The 17,133-nt window shown below is 43.9% G+C and overlaps 1 protein-coding gene across 1 annotated transcript; it reads right to left on the bottom strand.

Moving 5' to 3' along the window:
* Window positions 1-2,787: 2,787 nt before the first annotated feature.
* On the bottom strand, window positions 2,788-5,846 carry LOC133352989 (aerolysin-like protein). Its single transcript, XM_061569051.1, has 3 exons — window positions 5,725-5,846; window positions 4,380-4,442; window positions 2,788-3,810 (listed from the first exon to the last, which is right to left on the bottom strand). The coding sequence occupies exons 1-3, from the start codon at window positions 5,830-5,832 to the stop codon at window positions 2,860-2,862; spliced, it is 1,122 nt and encodes a 373-aa protein (XP_061425035.1). The 5' UTR covers window positions 5,833-5,846; the 3' UTR covers window positions 2,788-2,859.
* Between the last annotated feature and the right edge of the window lie 11,287 nt (window positions 5,847-17,133).

Genomic DNA, 17,133 nt, shown 5'->3' with positions numbered 1-17,133 from the left:
ACATCATCATAATAATACGACTCTTCAATCTTGATTTGAAGCTTTCGTGACAGTAGGAATCCATACTCATTGGTTCTTTCGGTAAAGTCACGTAGGCATAAAATAAAATAGATCACGACGTTTCGGGCGCAACGCAAGCGTCTGTTTTAAAAGGTTTGAAATGGGCGTAGCCCAAGGGTCATAAAGAAGTGGCTGGGTCTCGTGATGTTAATGTGAGAAATTAGCATGTAACTGGGTACGGAAGTAGCTATGATAATGTGAGAGATTAGCATGATGTTAAAGTGAGAAATTGGCATGTAATTGTGCACGGAAGTAGCTATGATAATGTGAGAGATTCGCATGATGTTAATGTGAGGAATTCGCATGTAACTTGGCACGCAAGTGACTATGTTAATGTGAGAGATTAGCATGAAATAACAGCTGACATAGGCAAGTAGGATGTAAACATCAGTCAGTTAAGACTTTACCTGGTTAATAACGTCCTTCCAATGATTGCTCAGATTGTACCCATCATCTCGGTTGAAGTTGTGTGTGTTTATATATCTGGATGGCTTCATGAACAAATCTCTGAAGGTAGCCGGTAGGTTTGCAGAGTACCTCCGTCTTGGAAAAACGCTAAGAAACCCATTAGCAACATCAGCAAGGACGAGCGTTTTGAATTCTTTAAATAAAAAAACAGATATTGTCATCCTCTCAGCCAACAAGGGCAATGCCACTGTCATCATGGATAAAACCACTTACAACAACAAAATTCAGGACCTTAATGATGGCAGCTATACTAAAATCAACAGAGATCCCACCAACTGCCTAGCCACAAAAACCAACAATATCATCACTAAATCGACTTCTCTAATCTATCAGACCAAGCAGCGCTCTCTAAAACCTTCGGCTGCTAGGCCACCCAGATTTTATGGCCTTTAAAAGATCCACAAAGAAGGTACCCCACTCCGTCCTATCATCTCCACCATTAACTCACCCACCTACAAACTGGCCCGATTTCTGTCTGAGACCCTGCTTCCTTTTACAGGCAAGATCACCTCAGCCGTACTTAACTCAGCTCACTTGGCTTCTCTAATCAAGGACATCTCACGGTTTCCAGATGATTTGCTTGTCAGTTTCGATGTAGTCTCTCTGTTTACCAATGGACCTGTACTTGACACCATTGCAATAATTGAAGACTTCATCCAACAAGGACTGAATTCAGATGTACCAAGTCTGGTAAGGCACTGTCTTACCAAAACATTACTTCACCTAGAATGGTACATTCTACAAACAAAATGAGGGTACCCTAATGGGTTATCCCTTATCACCAGTGGTAGCGAATGTTTTCATGAAGAAATTTAAAACAGATGCCATCCACACATCCACCCTACGTCCTTCCTTGTGGAAGAGGTATTTAGATGACACGTTCGTCATCTGGCCACATGGCCTGCCAGCACTGAACCAATTTCTCAACCACATCAATTCCGTGCACCCGTCTATTAAATTCACCATGGATGTGGAAAAGGATGGCAAGCTACCATTCCTTAATGTTTTGATCGAGAAGAGACCTGATGGCTCGTTGGGACATTCGATCTACAGGAAAGCCACCCACACACACATGCCCATCTAAAGCCTGACTCCCACCACAATCCAGCCCAGAAGAATTCCCTCATCAAAACACTACACCATAGGGCCCGTTGCATCTCCGACCAGTACCGCCTAGCTAATGAGTTGGAGCACGTACACCAAGCCCTCAGGATGAACGGATACTCTGACCAGACAATCCACAAAGCTGCCTCCCCAGCCATGGGGAGACAACCTTACGAGGAACCAACCAAAACCATCACTTTGCCATACATAGGTGTTACCAAAAATTTCCTAAATCTTGAACATACAGGATCCAGGTTCGTTTCAACACAAGACACAACATCCGTGATCCAAGCCCATCTGTAAAGGATGTGATTCCTGCCATGCAGTATCCTGGTGTCTACAAACCGAGTTGTGAAAGCAGCTACATTGGGGAAACGAAACATCTCGGACCGCGTTTGTGAACAAGGCAGATCTGAAACACGGTAGGACCAATACAATCGGCCGTTGTCGATCATTGTTTTAACTATGTGGGCTAACAATTGATTTTTCCAAGACGGAGGTACGCTGCAAACCCACCGGCTACCTTTAGAGATTTGTTCATGAAGCCATCCAGATATTTTAAACGGACAACTTCAACCGAGATAGGTACAATCTGAGCAATCATTACCTGGTTAATAACGTCCTTGCAAAGTCTTAACTGACTAATGTTTCCATCCTACCTGCCTATGTCAGCTGTTATTTCATGCTAAATCTCACAACATAGCCACGTCCATGCCCAGTTACATGCTAATTCCTCACATTAAAATCATGCTAATCTCACTAGTTCCTTCGGAGTGGGCAGGTAGGAACGTGGTTGGATAGCGCATTCGTGCACGACAGACAAATAATCACTGGTGGGAAGTGGAACCGGTTGTTTCTAGCTGTAAAACATACCATGCCACTAACCCACCGTTTCAATAATGGCCATGCAAAGCAGAATGGAGGATATGAAGCGCGATACTCTTTGGTTCTGTCGGTAAAGTCGCGGTGAAAAGAACCAAAGAGTATGGATCCTTGCAGTCACGAAACGTCAAATTTAGAACAGGAAGCTCAATGCAACTACAAAATAATCCCTGCCAACAGCAAACGGTGAAATATCCATGTCTATACATTAGAACCTTGTAGAAATGTTAAGTCTTTACATGCAACCACAAACAGACAAAGAGAAAATTGAAGTGCAATGCAGAAGGCTTTTTATTCGTAGTCAGCCACAATTATTATTTCAGAAAAACCAGTACAAAATGCTGCTCATTTCTCAGTAGCACGGGCAGTCATTTTGGTGTAAGTGAGCCCCTTGTAGACGCCACTCAGGGGAACGTCAAAGAGTGCGCCATTCATGCAGGTGATGCGCAGCAGGGCCGTGTACGGGAGGTCGATGTTTGCACGCCCGATTTTGGCGACAACGGTGACAGTCTTGTGCGGAGGAACCGAGACAGGGAACGTGAGAGTTTCCGTCCGCTCCTCCGAGTTCTCCAACGCGTGCGTGGTCTCAGAGCTCACGGTGAAGCTGAACCCGGCCTCCCCTTCCACGACCTCAGGTATGCCTGCCGAGACGGTCAGGCTGAAGGTGAACTCGATCTTGTTGGTCGTAGACCACGACGACTTTTTGGTTATCGTCTTGGAGCTCTCGAAGGTGTGAGACTGCATGACGCTGGTGTCGTTTATGTACTCCATTTCTTTAATCTCCTCCATCTGCACGTTAGGCAGAACCTGGTGCATAGTTGGGTACTTCATGTTCTGGATCACCGACGACTTCACAGCATTGATGAAAAGGAAGCCCATGGAGTCGATGTCAGCCCCCGCTCGGCCCTGAACGCCCAAGCAGATGCCAGAGCCCACGTCGATCTTGTACTCGGTCTTGAGCCCCCAGTCCGTCATCTTGGCAAAGAACTCGCGGTTGCGGCTCGTTCTGAACTTGATGGCACCCAGACGCGTGCCGGCCCCATTGCCCCACAGGGAGAGCTGCGACATGAACTCGCCCGACTGGAATTCAAACTGCTGAGCAGAGGAGTCCACGGTGCCGAATTGCTGCCTTCGCCCGTCAGTCAGCCACACCTCCACACCCCTCACTTGCCAGCCTCCAACGCTCACGGAGAGTTTCTGCAGCGTGGCCGCATTGCTGATCCCATCAAACGAGAACGCATTTCCACCTTGCCCTCCAATGATGTGCAGCGTAAGTGGGTACGACATTATGTCAACCTGGATGGAGACGGAAGGGAAAGCATGTTTCAAGCCAAATATTCCTGCCCTACTATCATTTACAAAAAACAGACTCAGGACTCCAGTTCACTAGCAACTGTAGTTCAGTACCATTCGCGTCTTAAAATTTGGACATTAAAATACTTCGGAAGGGCTGAAAAATAGTGGGCACCAAATAGTGCGCAATAGCCATTTTACATGCAGTTAAAGAATGTTTTAAATCTTTGGCAAGTATGCAACATAAACATAAGAGTCAAAATTACTACCGTTTTTAGATTGAAATTTGTGGAATCAATATTAAAAGCAAAAAGTGCGCAACACAATAAACTCGCCGCTGGTAAATTAACAATTAGTCCTTCAAGCACAAGCGTGCGTGCTCATGGAACTGCGGGTATTATTGGTGGCAGAGTATCAAAACTAAATTTCCACACATTTTTCTCCCAACAACCAACAGCAGGATAGTGTATGGCCCATTCCGCAACCCTCGATCCACTCAGCCACAGTAGACCATCATGCAGTGGGGGCAATGCAAGAGTGATGCATGGGTCAAGTTGCAGTAGCATAAATACCTTTTCTTTCCACGAACAATGAAAAGCTCGGATAGACGATCCAGGGACTTGGCTGAAGGCGACCTAAACGCGTCATATGAACAGAAGCAGTGGGGTTAAGGTAGTGGGGAAACCAGAGTAACCCTATAATCAAAGGCAACCATGTTTGCATATGCAGAACGCCCAGGCAAGAACCATCCTGGCCGAAAAACAAACAGCGAAGGTTTTTTAGAACGCAGTGGTCATTAGGTGTTGCATCATATCAGGGTAGAGACATTTATGACAGCACCGTTTGAAAAAGGGGTCAAATTAGACACTTATTTAGATTTTAAAAAATTAGGTGGCAGGACAAATAAAATTAATTTGAGAATTCCCATTAACTGTTTCAAACAAAAGGGTTTTCAGCTTCTGCCATACAACCTTCAGATTGCAGGTCAATAAGACGGAAGTAGTGCAGCCCTATGCTACGAATCCATTTTTAAAAACACGAGAGATTCAGCCAGAATTTTGGCAGATGAGACTTTGAAAAGGGTACAGAACAGACATGGTTTAAAAAATATTACGGGGAGATCAACCCGGATAATACTGGAAAATATATTGTTCAAACAACAAGCCCATTGTTGATGTTAAGGAAAATTTAGGTAAACAAGCTAATGCATGCTTTTATTTGCAGTACAAAACTTGACCAAAATGATTCAAAATTTGGTGTCTTTAATGAGTGGTTGGCTTGCATAAAAATGTCGAAATGGCAGGTTACGTGGATTGTTAAAACGCAATAAGGAGCAAAATGTACGGGACCTGGACAGGCTTCTTAAGGAAATATTGAATTGTCATGCGCAGTGAGTGCGTGTAGAAAGCGTCAGCTCGTTCGGCTTAGCATTACCAAAGACATTAATCCTCAAAGTTAAAGAAAACTGACCACGCATAAAGTTTAATACAAGTATGGAAAAAATTAACCCGTAAAAACAGTTTTTCCACTATAAATCCTTTATATGCGTGGCAGCTAGAGTCCTCTGGCTTGAGATGGCTGCCACCTATGGGTCAGATGATTGCCTGCCACCATTAAGCAATTGGTAATTAAATATCTTTTTTTTCCCTACAAAGTGTAAAATTTTGGAAAAAATTCACGAAAATTAATTGTCACGCACAACGAGTCTGTGTGGAAATGTCAGCTCGATTGGTTCACGGCAAGTGGGTTAAAAAACGACCGAAAATTTTGCACAGTCGTAAGCGCGCAAGCAAATGAACTTAATATAAAGGATTTTAAAAAGACAACCAACATGCACCCAACATGGTCTGGAAAGGGGCACAACAGTAAATCCTACAGCAAGCCCAGCAATGTAGCCCACCCCCACTCACCACTTACAAAAGCAGTCAGCCCCGTGAAGAGCAGATGCGGTGTGCCGTCTGCTCCCTCCTTTATATCGAGGGAGCGCACGTCACGTGGAACAATCACGCGGGTTTGCCTTCCCATCCCTGGCCAATCATGGGGGTCGGAGAGAGAAGGCAATCATCGCGAAGTCAATCAGTATGATGAGTCACTAATTGGATGGGTGGCGCTTCCTGCACTCGTTCCTATTTTGCGTGAGACTCCGTTAACGAGCCCAGCCACGCGCGCTCGGGCTTCATAGACGCAATCACGACCCCCAAGTGAGTATGTTGAGAGTCCATTGAGGGAGCTCACATCACGTGACAGAATTACGCGCGCGTGCCTCCGCCCATCTTCCCCTGCAGGCCAATCATCGGGAGCCAATCACAGCGAAGATTCGCTCATTGCACGCGCGCCCATTGTGCGAGGCGCCGTTCACGAGCCAAGCTACTGGCACGCGCCTCGTTAATGCAATCACGGTCCCGATACCAGGCCGTGAGTCGATTGAGTTGTGTACTCAAGTGATTTAAACGGTTTTTTTTCTCTTTAGCATGGTCCACACAAAAAAGTTCAAATTATCCTCGCGACCATCACCATCTGTAATTCATGTTGTTAATAAGTGCCTATCTATTGAACTGAACGTGCCTCTGAATATTTTTTTTTTACTCATTTGTTAAATTGTGGAATGCTTTGATTTGTCTGCTGGCCGGGTCTCCCTTGAACACGTTCCTTCGGAGTGGGCAGGTCAGAACTTGGTTGGACAGCGCATTCGTGCGATCTGTGTCACGCGGCAAAAGCTGCGTGGGGCGCCGCGTCACGTGGTGCTGAGCCCGCCCGACGTGCTCTATGAAATACAAATCGAGGGCGTGGCTATGCACAACAGACAGACAACTAATCCCTGGTGGGCAGTGTGGGACTGTTGTTCCTACCTGTATTAACATAGCCACTTCCGTACCCAGTTACATGCTAATTTCTCACATTAACAACACTAGACCCAGCCACTCCTTTATAACCCTTGGGCTTCACCCATTTCAAACCTTTTTTAAACAGTCTGCATCAGCAGCAGGCCAAGCTTTCCCACCTGATGACGGACGCTTGTGTTGCGCCCGAAACGTCGTGATCTATTTTTTTTTATACCTACGGGACTTTACCGAAAGAACCAAAGAATTAGACCAGGGGTGGGCAAACCTTTTGACTTGCGGGCCACAATGGGTTAAAAAATTTGACAGAGGGGCCGAGCCAGGAACAGGTGGATGGAGTGTTTGTGTGAACTAATATAAATGACATGTAAAAATCATTACATGAAAGGATTTGGCCTTTAACAGGTAGCAAAGCATTTATTTGCAAGGCAATTTAACAAATTGCACGAACATAAACAATACAAAACATGTCGTAACGTGACTGATCAAACATCATGAAAAACATCTGAGGCCTGCGCCAAACCAATTACCTCACTTTAACTTCTTTATTATCTACATTAACAGGTTAGAGCAGCCACGCAGGCTGTGTGTCGGAGATTTGGCTCCAACCTCGCTGCAGCAACACATCACTTTCAGTTTCAGTGGCAACAGTGTTGTTGATCTCCCATTTTTGCCAGTGCATCCAAGTCTGGAGTTATTTTGGTTGTGGCAATTCTCAGGATAGATCTGAGGTGCTGACCCGTTAACTTTGATCTGTGACGGGCTTTGTTGGCGTTCATGACGCTGAATGTCTGCTCACACACAAGTCGAGCCAAACAAAGTCAGTATCTTCTGTGCAGTCTTCCGGAGGTTTGGAAACGTGGCTCTGTTAAGTGAAGCATAAAAGTCATTCAGTTTAACAGAGTTGAACTTCTCCTTTAGGACGGAGTCAGACTGAAGATCTATCAGTTCCAACTGCAGCTCCTGTGGTGCTGTTTCAGGGTCTTGTGACAGGGGACAGGACACCAGCTGAAGTGACTGTTCAATGTTTTCGAAATCAGAGAACCTACAGCAGAATTCTCCGTGCAGTTCCTCAAGTGATTTGCTGTGTTTTTTTGCGTTTCGCGGTGCCTCTTCCTGCATGGCAAGTGTGGGGAAATGAGCAAAAGATTTTTTCGCAATTTGTCCGGAGAACAAAGTGAGCTTGGATTTGAAGGCTTTCACATGTTTGTACATGTCGTGAACAAACTGATCTTTCCCCTGTAGTTTCACATTCAGCTCATTCATTTGTGAAAATATGTCCACAGCAAACGCAAAGTCACTCAGCCAGTTCTTGTCGCTTAGCTCAGGGAATTCGTCAGATTTCCCCATCAACTCCAAAAATGCGATGATGTCCTCTTTCAGCTCCCACACTCGTTGCAACACTTTCCCCAAACTTAACCAGCGGACACGAGAGTGGTACAGCAAGTACTAATGATCCGCATCAGTTTCCTCCAGGAACGTAATAAACTGACGGTGCTGAAGTCCCCTTGCTCGTATAAAGTTCACAAGTTTTACGACTGGATTCACGACATGATTAAGCTGCAATACAGACTTACACAGGGATTCCTGATGGATGACGCAGTGAAGGAAAATAAGATCCTGGACAGGGTTTTCCTCTTTCACTTTACCCTGGATTCTTTTCAGCAGCCCAACTTTTTTTCCAGTGAAATTTGGCGATCCATCCGTTGTGACATTGACAAGTTTACTCCAAGGTAGCGTCATTCTTTCGATGACAGCAGATACCTGGTTATACAAGTCCTCTCCCCGCGTTGTTCCTTTCAGGGACTCCATGGTCAAAAACTCCTCTGTTATCGCAAAACTGTCGTCAATACCTCGGATAAAAATGAGGAGCTGAGCAGTGTCTTTTACGTCCGTACTTTCATCCAGTGCTAGTGAATATCATTCAAAGGAATCAGACTTTTTGTTTAATTGACTGCCTATATTTTTTATCAATCAGTTCCACACGGCAAGTCACAGTCCTGCGTGATAAACTGACTTTTTCAAATTTGCTTTTGATCTCCGGATACAAGATGTCTGCTGTCTGTACCATGCATTATTTTACAAACTTGCCTTCGGAGAAAGTGGTAATGGGTGGTAATGTTGGTGAGAAGAAGGTTTTAAAGAAAATTTAAATTGAAGTGAAGAAGGAAATTATTGAAACGTTTGTATAATTAATGATTTTTCAAACTTTAATTATGTTTTCTGTGCTTAAAACTCTTTAAAAAAAACTGTGGGGTCTAGAACGGACTCGTGAAATTCGGAGAGAACTCGGAGTTAAGTTTTGTTGAATTACACAAAGCGTAACAGTTATGTATATAACTTTTGTTATATAAAATTTCTAGTAAGATATTAATTTTGTGAGTGTAGTCATACACCTCCCCCTCATTCAAGCCGTAATTTAGAGAGCGAAAGCGCTGAGTCCGTAAATCGCTAACATAAGAACCCATTAATCTCTTCTCGCATCATTCATACGATGATGCGGTGAAGTAAACGTTCATACGATATTACGGTGAATGCTTCCAAAAACAATACTGTACCCAAATATTACTGTTAACTTACTTTCAATAGAAACATGAATTGCTTATACGAATATTCTCTCTCTCTCTCAGAATCGACCGACTGATGTAGCAGACGAAACAATCATCTTGTTGAGCGATTCTAAACCTTGATGCGGCAATGTTAGTTTTCTGTGTTGTTCAAGGTTTTCTCAGTGTTATTCAATGTTTTTACATTTAGTTTACTATTACACTGACTTCTATTGCGTAATGAACTATTTTTGTGCTTAATAATCTTTTAAAAAAATATTTATATACAATTCGTAGGAGTCTGGAACGGATTAATCGTATTTACATACAATCTAATGGGGAAATTAGGTTCGAGTCACGACCAAATCGGGTTGCGACCAAAGTTATGGAACGAATTATGGTCGTGACCAGAGGTTCTACTGTACAACACACTCCCGGTCAAAGTGCGCCATCTAATGGGAAAATGGGGGCATTACAGGAGGAAGGTAAAATTTAATTTAATAATATTTGGACAAGTTCGGCGGGCCGGATTAAAAAGCCCAACGGGCCGTATAATCTGTCTACTCGACAGACCTGCTCTCCACCTGAGGACGGCTGCTTGCGTTGTGGCCGAAACGTCGTGAGAATTATTTTATTGTGTTTTATTTTTATTATTTTATTATTTCCATTCTACGTGACTTTACCGAAAGAACCAAGAAGATGAATCCCTGCAGTCACGAAAGCTTTAAATCGAAACTGAATTAGAACTGTTGTCTGTAATGTCAGCCCCGGGGGGAGGGTGGGGGTTATGACGTCACACCGTTGAGGTGGAGGGGAAGGGCTGGGCTGATGACTTCAGAGTTATCGACATCACGCGACACTGGTGAGTGAAACAGAGGGCTGATGACGTCACCCGAGTTGTGATGGGCGATGACGTCACGAGACAATGTAGCGAGGAGACGGGAGGGCTGATGACGTCACCCGAGATTGTGAGGGGCGATGACGTCACGAGACAATGTAGCGAGGAGACGGGAGGGCTGATGACGTCACCCGAGATTGTGAGGGGCGATGACGTCACGAGACAATGTAGCGAGGAGACGGGAGGGCTGATGACGTCACCCGAGATTGTGAGGGGCGATGACGTCACGAGACAATGTAGCGAGGAGACGGGAGGGATGATGACGTCACGCTATATTGAGGCGCCTTGGTGTGGGTGGTGAGTGTCAGGGATGATGACGTCACGCAACACATGGGGTGTGTGCGACGGAGTGGCTATCGCGAGGTGGAGGGGGGCGATGAACGCCTTCGCCATCCTTTTAACGCAGAGGGGCTCCACGTGTTCCTGCTCGTGCACAATGCTTCGTCGTATTTATGAGTTTAACAAACGCATCTCTTTTTAAATCCTTTATATTAAGTTCGCTTGCTTGCTTGCTTGCGTGCTTGCTTGCTTAGGACCGTGCAAACCTTTCGCTCGTTTTTTAACCCACTTCCCGTGATCCAATCGAGCTGACATTTTGCACACAGACTCGTTGTGCGAGACAATTAATGTTCGTGAAATTTTTTTTCCAAAATTTTACACTGTTTAGGGAAAACAAATTAAATATTTAATTACCAATTGCTTAATACTGGCAGACAATCTGACCCATAGGTGGCAGCCATCTCAAGCCAGAGGACGAGAGGACTCTAGCCGCCACGCATATAAAGGATTTATAGTGAAAAACTTTGTTTTTACGGGTTATACTTATTCAATCCTTTATATTAAGTTCGCTTGCTTGCGTGCTTGCGTGCTTGCTTGCTTGCTTAGGACCGTGCAAACCTTTCGGTCGTTTTTTAACCCACTTCCCGTGATCCAATCGAGCTGACATTTTGCACACAGACTCGTTGTGCGAGACAATGTTCGTGAAAAAATTTTCCAAAAATGTTACACTTTTTAGGACAAAAATATATTTAATTACCAATTGCTTAATGGTGCCATGCAATCATCTGACCCATAGGTGGCAGCCATCTCAAGCCAGAGGACTCTAGCCGCCACGCATATAAATGATTTATAGTGAGAAACTTTGTTTTTACGGGTTATACTTGTTTGTTGAACCGTAACACATTTTTTTAACACCGACCTATGTGCATTTAAACACAGCACATTCATTTGTTCCGACTTACGAACCGCTCTCATGAACGCACACAGCTCGTAAATCGATGACTGACCCAATTCTGTGGGGCCATCCATTTAGTACGTACGCATGGAGGGGGGAATGGGTTTAATCCAAACGCGTACGCCTGCGTATGGGGAGTCTACAGACAATGTACGCATAAGAAACGGGGGGGGGGGGGGATGAAATCTCGATAATAAATTGTTGACATTGGCCTTCAAATGAGTTGGATAGTCCGGCAGTAGACTATCTGTTTGCTTAAACACGTTAATATTATTAATCCTTGATCGTTTTTGCGTGGATTAAATATCGGTTGTTCTATAGGATTCGGGTGGGGGGTGGGGGTCAAGCTGTACCTACGCAGGTGGGTGGGGGGGGTAAAGTTTTGACAGATTGTTGCGTCCCTACTCAATGGATGGCCCCTTACCTGAGCGCGCTCTGTAGAACCAACGAGGGGGCGCAATTCCAGCGGCCACGCTCCAACAGGATCTAACGACTCCGCGTCGGAATGAATGTTAATGCTCAGCGTCAATGGATGGGCTAACAGCCAAACATTTCACCAATGGCCTTGTTTCAATCCACACATCGTCTCTTTCGATCCAGAATTCATGTGACCGGGGTTACTTTACGGATTTATAAAGTTGCCTCTGCTTGATCACTTCCTGTTTCCATAAACACGTATTCAACATATCAGCTCAATTACTGCTCTAGCTCATAGAAACATGTATTAAACACATTACTGATAATTGGTTCTTTACCCTTCTATCTGGCAACAAAATTGACACCTTTTTGCAAGGAGTCATGTTTGCATAGACCGCAATACCTGCAGTCATAATACAAACAAAAGAACATAACTCTGATAATGTGCACTGTCCTTGAAGTTGATTGGTCCACACCCGAGACAGCTTTCCTTCGAGCCTAGTCTCATATGGGTTGGACCAGATGACGCCAAAAGGCGCACAACTCAAGGACAATGCACCATCAGAGTATGAGAGCTCGGGGCAAGCATCTACACTATGGGGACCTCATTTGCCAGTAAAAATATGATAATTGGTTCTTTACCCTTCTATCTGGCAACAAAACTGACACCCATTTGCAAGGATAGAAGGGTAAAGAACCAATTATCATATTTTTACTGGCAAATGAGGTCCCCATAGTGTAGATGCTTGCCCCGAGCTCTCATACTCTGATGGTGCATTGTCCTTGAGTTGTGCGCCTTTTGGCGTCATCTGGTCCAACCCATATGAGACTAGGCTCGAAGGAAAGCTGTCTCGGGTGTGGACCAATCAACTTCAAGGACAGTGCACATTATCAGAGTTATGTTCTTTTGTTTGTATTATGACTGCAGGTATTGCGGTCTATGCAAACATGACTCCTTGCAAAAAGGTGTCAATTTTGTTGCCAGATAGAAGGGTAAAGAACCAATTATCATATTTTTACTGGCAAATGAGGTCCCCATAGTGTAAACACATTACTGTGGAGGGAGCTGGTAGGAACGTTGGGTTGCTCGGTCAATGGCCAGGGTCAACGGCAGCGTGGTGTATTCTGCAAATATGCCCCACTGTGAGGGCGGGCACAAGCCGGCGTGAGTAGGTTAAACTCTTGATGCAGTAATTTTAGCTGTGACGGTCCCACCTGATGACGGAGACTTGTGTTGCCTCCGAAACGTCGTGATTTATTATTTTATTTTATTTCCATTATTACTTTTATTAACTTTTAATTTTATTTTTTACCTACGTGACTTTACCGAAAAAACCTAAGAGTATAGGAGGTTAAACGTTGAGTTTTATAAGGGCACCACGGGGTGACCAGCCCCTCCCCACCCCTCCCACGCCCAACCCTCCCCACCCAGCCCCTCCCTGCACGACGGACGGACATAATAATCCCCTGTGGGCTGGTGTAACCAGGAGGTTCCTACCAGTATAGTGTCATAGTTGAATCACTGCTTGATCCCATAGACGCATGTTGAATACGTGTCTATGTGATCGAGCAGTGATCGAGCAATGGTGGAGCTTTGATCGAGCTTTGGATCGTTAAAACTCGTCAATTCCTGTAAATAAATTAATCCTTTGGGCATGACCACACCCCAAAACCCGTATTTGGGCAAAGCCACCCTCCAAATATGAGCCTGGAAATGTAACATCATTGCTCATTCATTATCTCGCAGATGTCTTTACTCTGCCTGCTCTTCTAGGCGCTGTCCTACAAATTGCTCCGCTAAGTGGCGTCTCCGAAAGCGGTCTTTAAAAGTATAACCCGTAAAAACAAAGTTTTTCACTCTAAATCCTTTATATGCGTGGCGACTAGAGTCCTCTCGTCCTCTGGCTTGAGATGGCTGCCACCTATGGGTCAGATGATTGTCTGCCAGTATTAAGCAATTGGTAATTAAATATTGAATTTGTTTTCCCTAAACAGTGTAAAATTATGGAATTTTTTTTTCACGAACATTAATTGTCTCGCACAACGAGTCTGTGTGCAAAATGTCAGCTCCATTGGATCACGGAAAGTGGGTTAAAAAACGACCGAAAGATTTGCACGGTCGTAAGCAAGCAAGCACTCAAGCAAGCAAGCAAACTTAATATAAAGGATTTAAAAAACAAGTAAACCCGTAAAAACAAAGTTTTTCACTCTAAATCCTTTATATGCGTGGCGGCTAGAGTCCTCTCGTCCTCTGGCTTGAGATGGCTGCAATCTATGGGTCAGATGATTGTCTGCCAGTATTAAGCAATTGGTAATTAAATATTTAATTTGTTTTCCCTAAACAGTGTAAAATTTTGGAAAAAAAATTTCATGAAAATTAATTGTCACACACAACGAGTCTGTGTGGAAAATGTCAGCTCGATTGGATCACGGGAAGTGGGTTAAAAAACGACCGAAAGATTTGCACGGTCCTAAGCAAGCAAGCAAGCACGCAAGCACGCGAACTTAATATAAAGGATTTAACAAGTAAACCCGTAAAAACAAAGTTTTTCACTATAAATCCTTTATATGCGTTGCATCGGGGCGGCTAGAGTCCTTTCGTCCTCTGGCTTGAGATGGCTGCCACCTATGGGTCAGATGATTGTCTGGCAGCATTAAACAATTGGTAATTAAATATTTAAAAAAATGTCCCTAAACAGTGTAAAATTTTGGAATTTTTTTTCATGAAAATGCATTGTCACGCACAACAAGTCTGTGTGCAAAATGTCAGCTCGATTGGATCACGGGAAGTGGGTTAAAAAACGACCGAAATATTTGCACGGTCCTAAGCAAGCAAGCGAACTTAACATAAAGGATTTATAAGTATAACCCGTAAAAACAAAGTTTTTCACTATAAATCCTTTATATGCGTGGCAGCGAACTTAATATAAAGGATTTAAAAATATATTCGCCTGTGGAGGACGCGGGGATCGATCCCACGACCTTTGGCATGGGAAGCGAGGGCACTACCAACTGCGCTACTCCGCCACGGCCTGTGGAGGGGTTACGCTCTGGGCTCTTATACTGTGACGTTCAGCCAAAGCCAAGAATGAGTTCTTTTGAATATATGTAAAATATTTTTTTTTTGCCTAAAAAGTGTAAAATTTTGGGAATTTTTTTTCACGAACATTAATTGTCTGGCACAACGAGTCTGTGTGGAAAATGTCAGCTCGATTGGATCACGGGAAGTGGGTTAAAAAACGACCGAAAGATTTGCACGGTCCTAAGCAAGCAAGCAAGCACGCAAGCAAGCGAACTTAATATAAAGCAGGGGTCCTCAAACTACGGCCCGCGGGCCACATGCGGCCCGCCGAGGACATTTATCCGGCCCGCCGGGTGTTTTTGCCGCCGCTGCCTGTCTGTTACTTTTTTTCTGCATGAGAAGGACGGTCATTGGTGGAAGAGGGAGAGGGGGCGGAGTTTCCCCCAATCAGACTGCATTGATGGGCAGTGCAGTCTGTATGTCTCTGTGTGGGCAAAGTTATTACTGGTATATTGTTTTTGTAGCGCTGTATATATATTGGTATTTTACTAATAGCAATGTTGACTCCCTAGGAAACAATGATGTCAAGAAAGAGAAAAATTGACTCGGAGTGTAGGATATTCAAAGAACAGTGGACTTATGATTACTTTTTCATGCAGTACAAGGAAAGAGATGTGTGTCTGATATGCCAGAATATAGTGTCTGTGTTCAAAGAATACAATTTACGTCAACACTATAAAACTCAACATAAAGATAAATATGCTTGTTTGGTCGGAGAAGTGAGAAAAGATAAAATATTAAAACTGAAAAATACATTAACAACTCAGCGAAATAGTTTTGTGAAGCAGAAGCAGCTAAATATTTCATCACTGCGAGCAAGTTTTCAAGTTGCCAAGCTAATAGCATGCACTGGCAGACCATTCGTGGAGGGAGAATTTGTTAAAGAATGCCTTCTTTATGTTGCCAAAGAGATGTGTCCAGAGAAGGCCGATTTATTTAGTACAGTGAGTCTTTTAGGACCTACAATTACACGGAGGATTGAAGAAATGGGAGACAATTTGCATCAGCATTTGCAAAACTCCACAAAAAAACTTTCCTATTTTTCCTTGGCACTCGACGAAAGCAATGATGTTCGTGATTCTGCACAACTTCAAAATTTTATTCGTGCGACGAATGACTATTTTGAAGTCACAGAAGAGCTTGCTGCACTGCAAAGCATCAAAGGAACAACTACAGGAGAGGATATCTTTCGATTTAAAGCTTTCGTGACTGCAGGGATTCATCTTCTTGGTTCTTTCGGTAAAGTCACATAGAAGGGAAGTAATAAAATAATTCTCACGACGTTTCGGCCACAACGCAAGCAGCCGTCTTCAAGTGAAAACCAGGTCTGTTGGGGAGACAGCGTCTGAATGAAACAGCACACGAGCTTGGAGCATATATAAGCTGGGTTGGAAGCGGAGGAAAGAGCGCCTTGACAAAATAATTTCAATATCAAGAGGAATTTAGCATATTTATGGGAAATGCAGGAATGTGATTCGTACTACATATGCTCGTGCTGCATATGTAGTACTAATAACATTCCTGCATGTCCCATAAATATGCTAAATTCCTCTTGATATGCAAATTATTTGTCAAGGCGCTCTTTCCCCCGTTTCCAACCCAGCTTATATATGCTCCAAGCTCGTGTGCTGTTTCATTCAGACGCTGTCTCCCCGACAGACCTGGCTTTCACCTGAGGACGGCTGCTTGCATTGTGGCCGAAACGTCGTGAGAATTATTTTATTATGTTTTATTTTTATTATTTTATTACTTCCCTTCTACGTGACTTTACCGAAAGAACCAAGAAGAGAGGATATCTATGAAAAGGTTTGCCAAACTGTGAATGGTTTGGAGCTGAACTGGGCTAAACTAGCCAGTGTGACAACTGATGGTGCTCCTAGCATGGTGGGGTCTAAGAAAGGAGTAATTGCTCGCATTAACCAAGAGATGGACAAACATAACCATTCTCATCCAATAGCCATACACTGCCTCATCCACCAACAATCGTTGTGTAGTAAATCACTGAAGTGGGACTCGGTTATGAAATTTGTGGTATCTTGTGTTAACTTCATTAGAGCTCATGCACTAAACCACAGACAATTTCAGGCATTTCTGTCTGAGCTAAATGTTGACTATGAAGATGTTCTGTATCACACAGAAGTCCGTTGGCTGAGTCGAGGGAGAGTTTTGAAACGTTTCTATGACTTACTTCCACAGATTACAGCTTTTCTGCTTTAAAAAAACAAAGAAGTACCAGAGCTCAATGATGCAGAATGGAAATGGCACCTTGCCTTTCTGACAGATGTAACAGAGCTACTCAACAGTTTCAA

This window comes from Lethenteron reissneri, chromosome 5, assembly GCF_015708825.2.
Source record: "Lethenteron reissneri isolate LAM-NWPU_2019-01 chromosome 5, ASM1570882v1, whole genome shotgun sequence".
In the NCBI taxonomy this organism is placed as follows: Eukaryota; Metazoa; Chordata; class Hyperoartia; order Petromyzontiformes; family Petromyzontidae; genus Lethenteron; species Lethenteron reissneri.
This window is presented reverse-complemented; position numbering and strand designations above follow the sequence as displayed.

Excerpts from the sequence above, each read along its gene's own strand:
- LOC133352989 (XM_061569051.1), bottom strand. The coding sequence starts at position 5,832 with ATGGGAAGGCAAACCCGCGTGATTGTTCCACGTGACGTGCGCTCCCTC. Across the intron at positions 4,443-5,724 it reads TCACGGGGCTGACTGCTTTT|GTCGCCTTCAGCCAAGTCCC; the intron begins GTAAGTGGTGAG and ends TGACGCGTTTAG. Across the intron at positions 3,811-4,379 it reads ATTGTTCGTGGAAAGAAAAG|GTTGACATAATGTCGTACCC; the intron begins GTATTTATGCTA and ends GTCTCCATCCAG.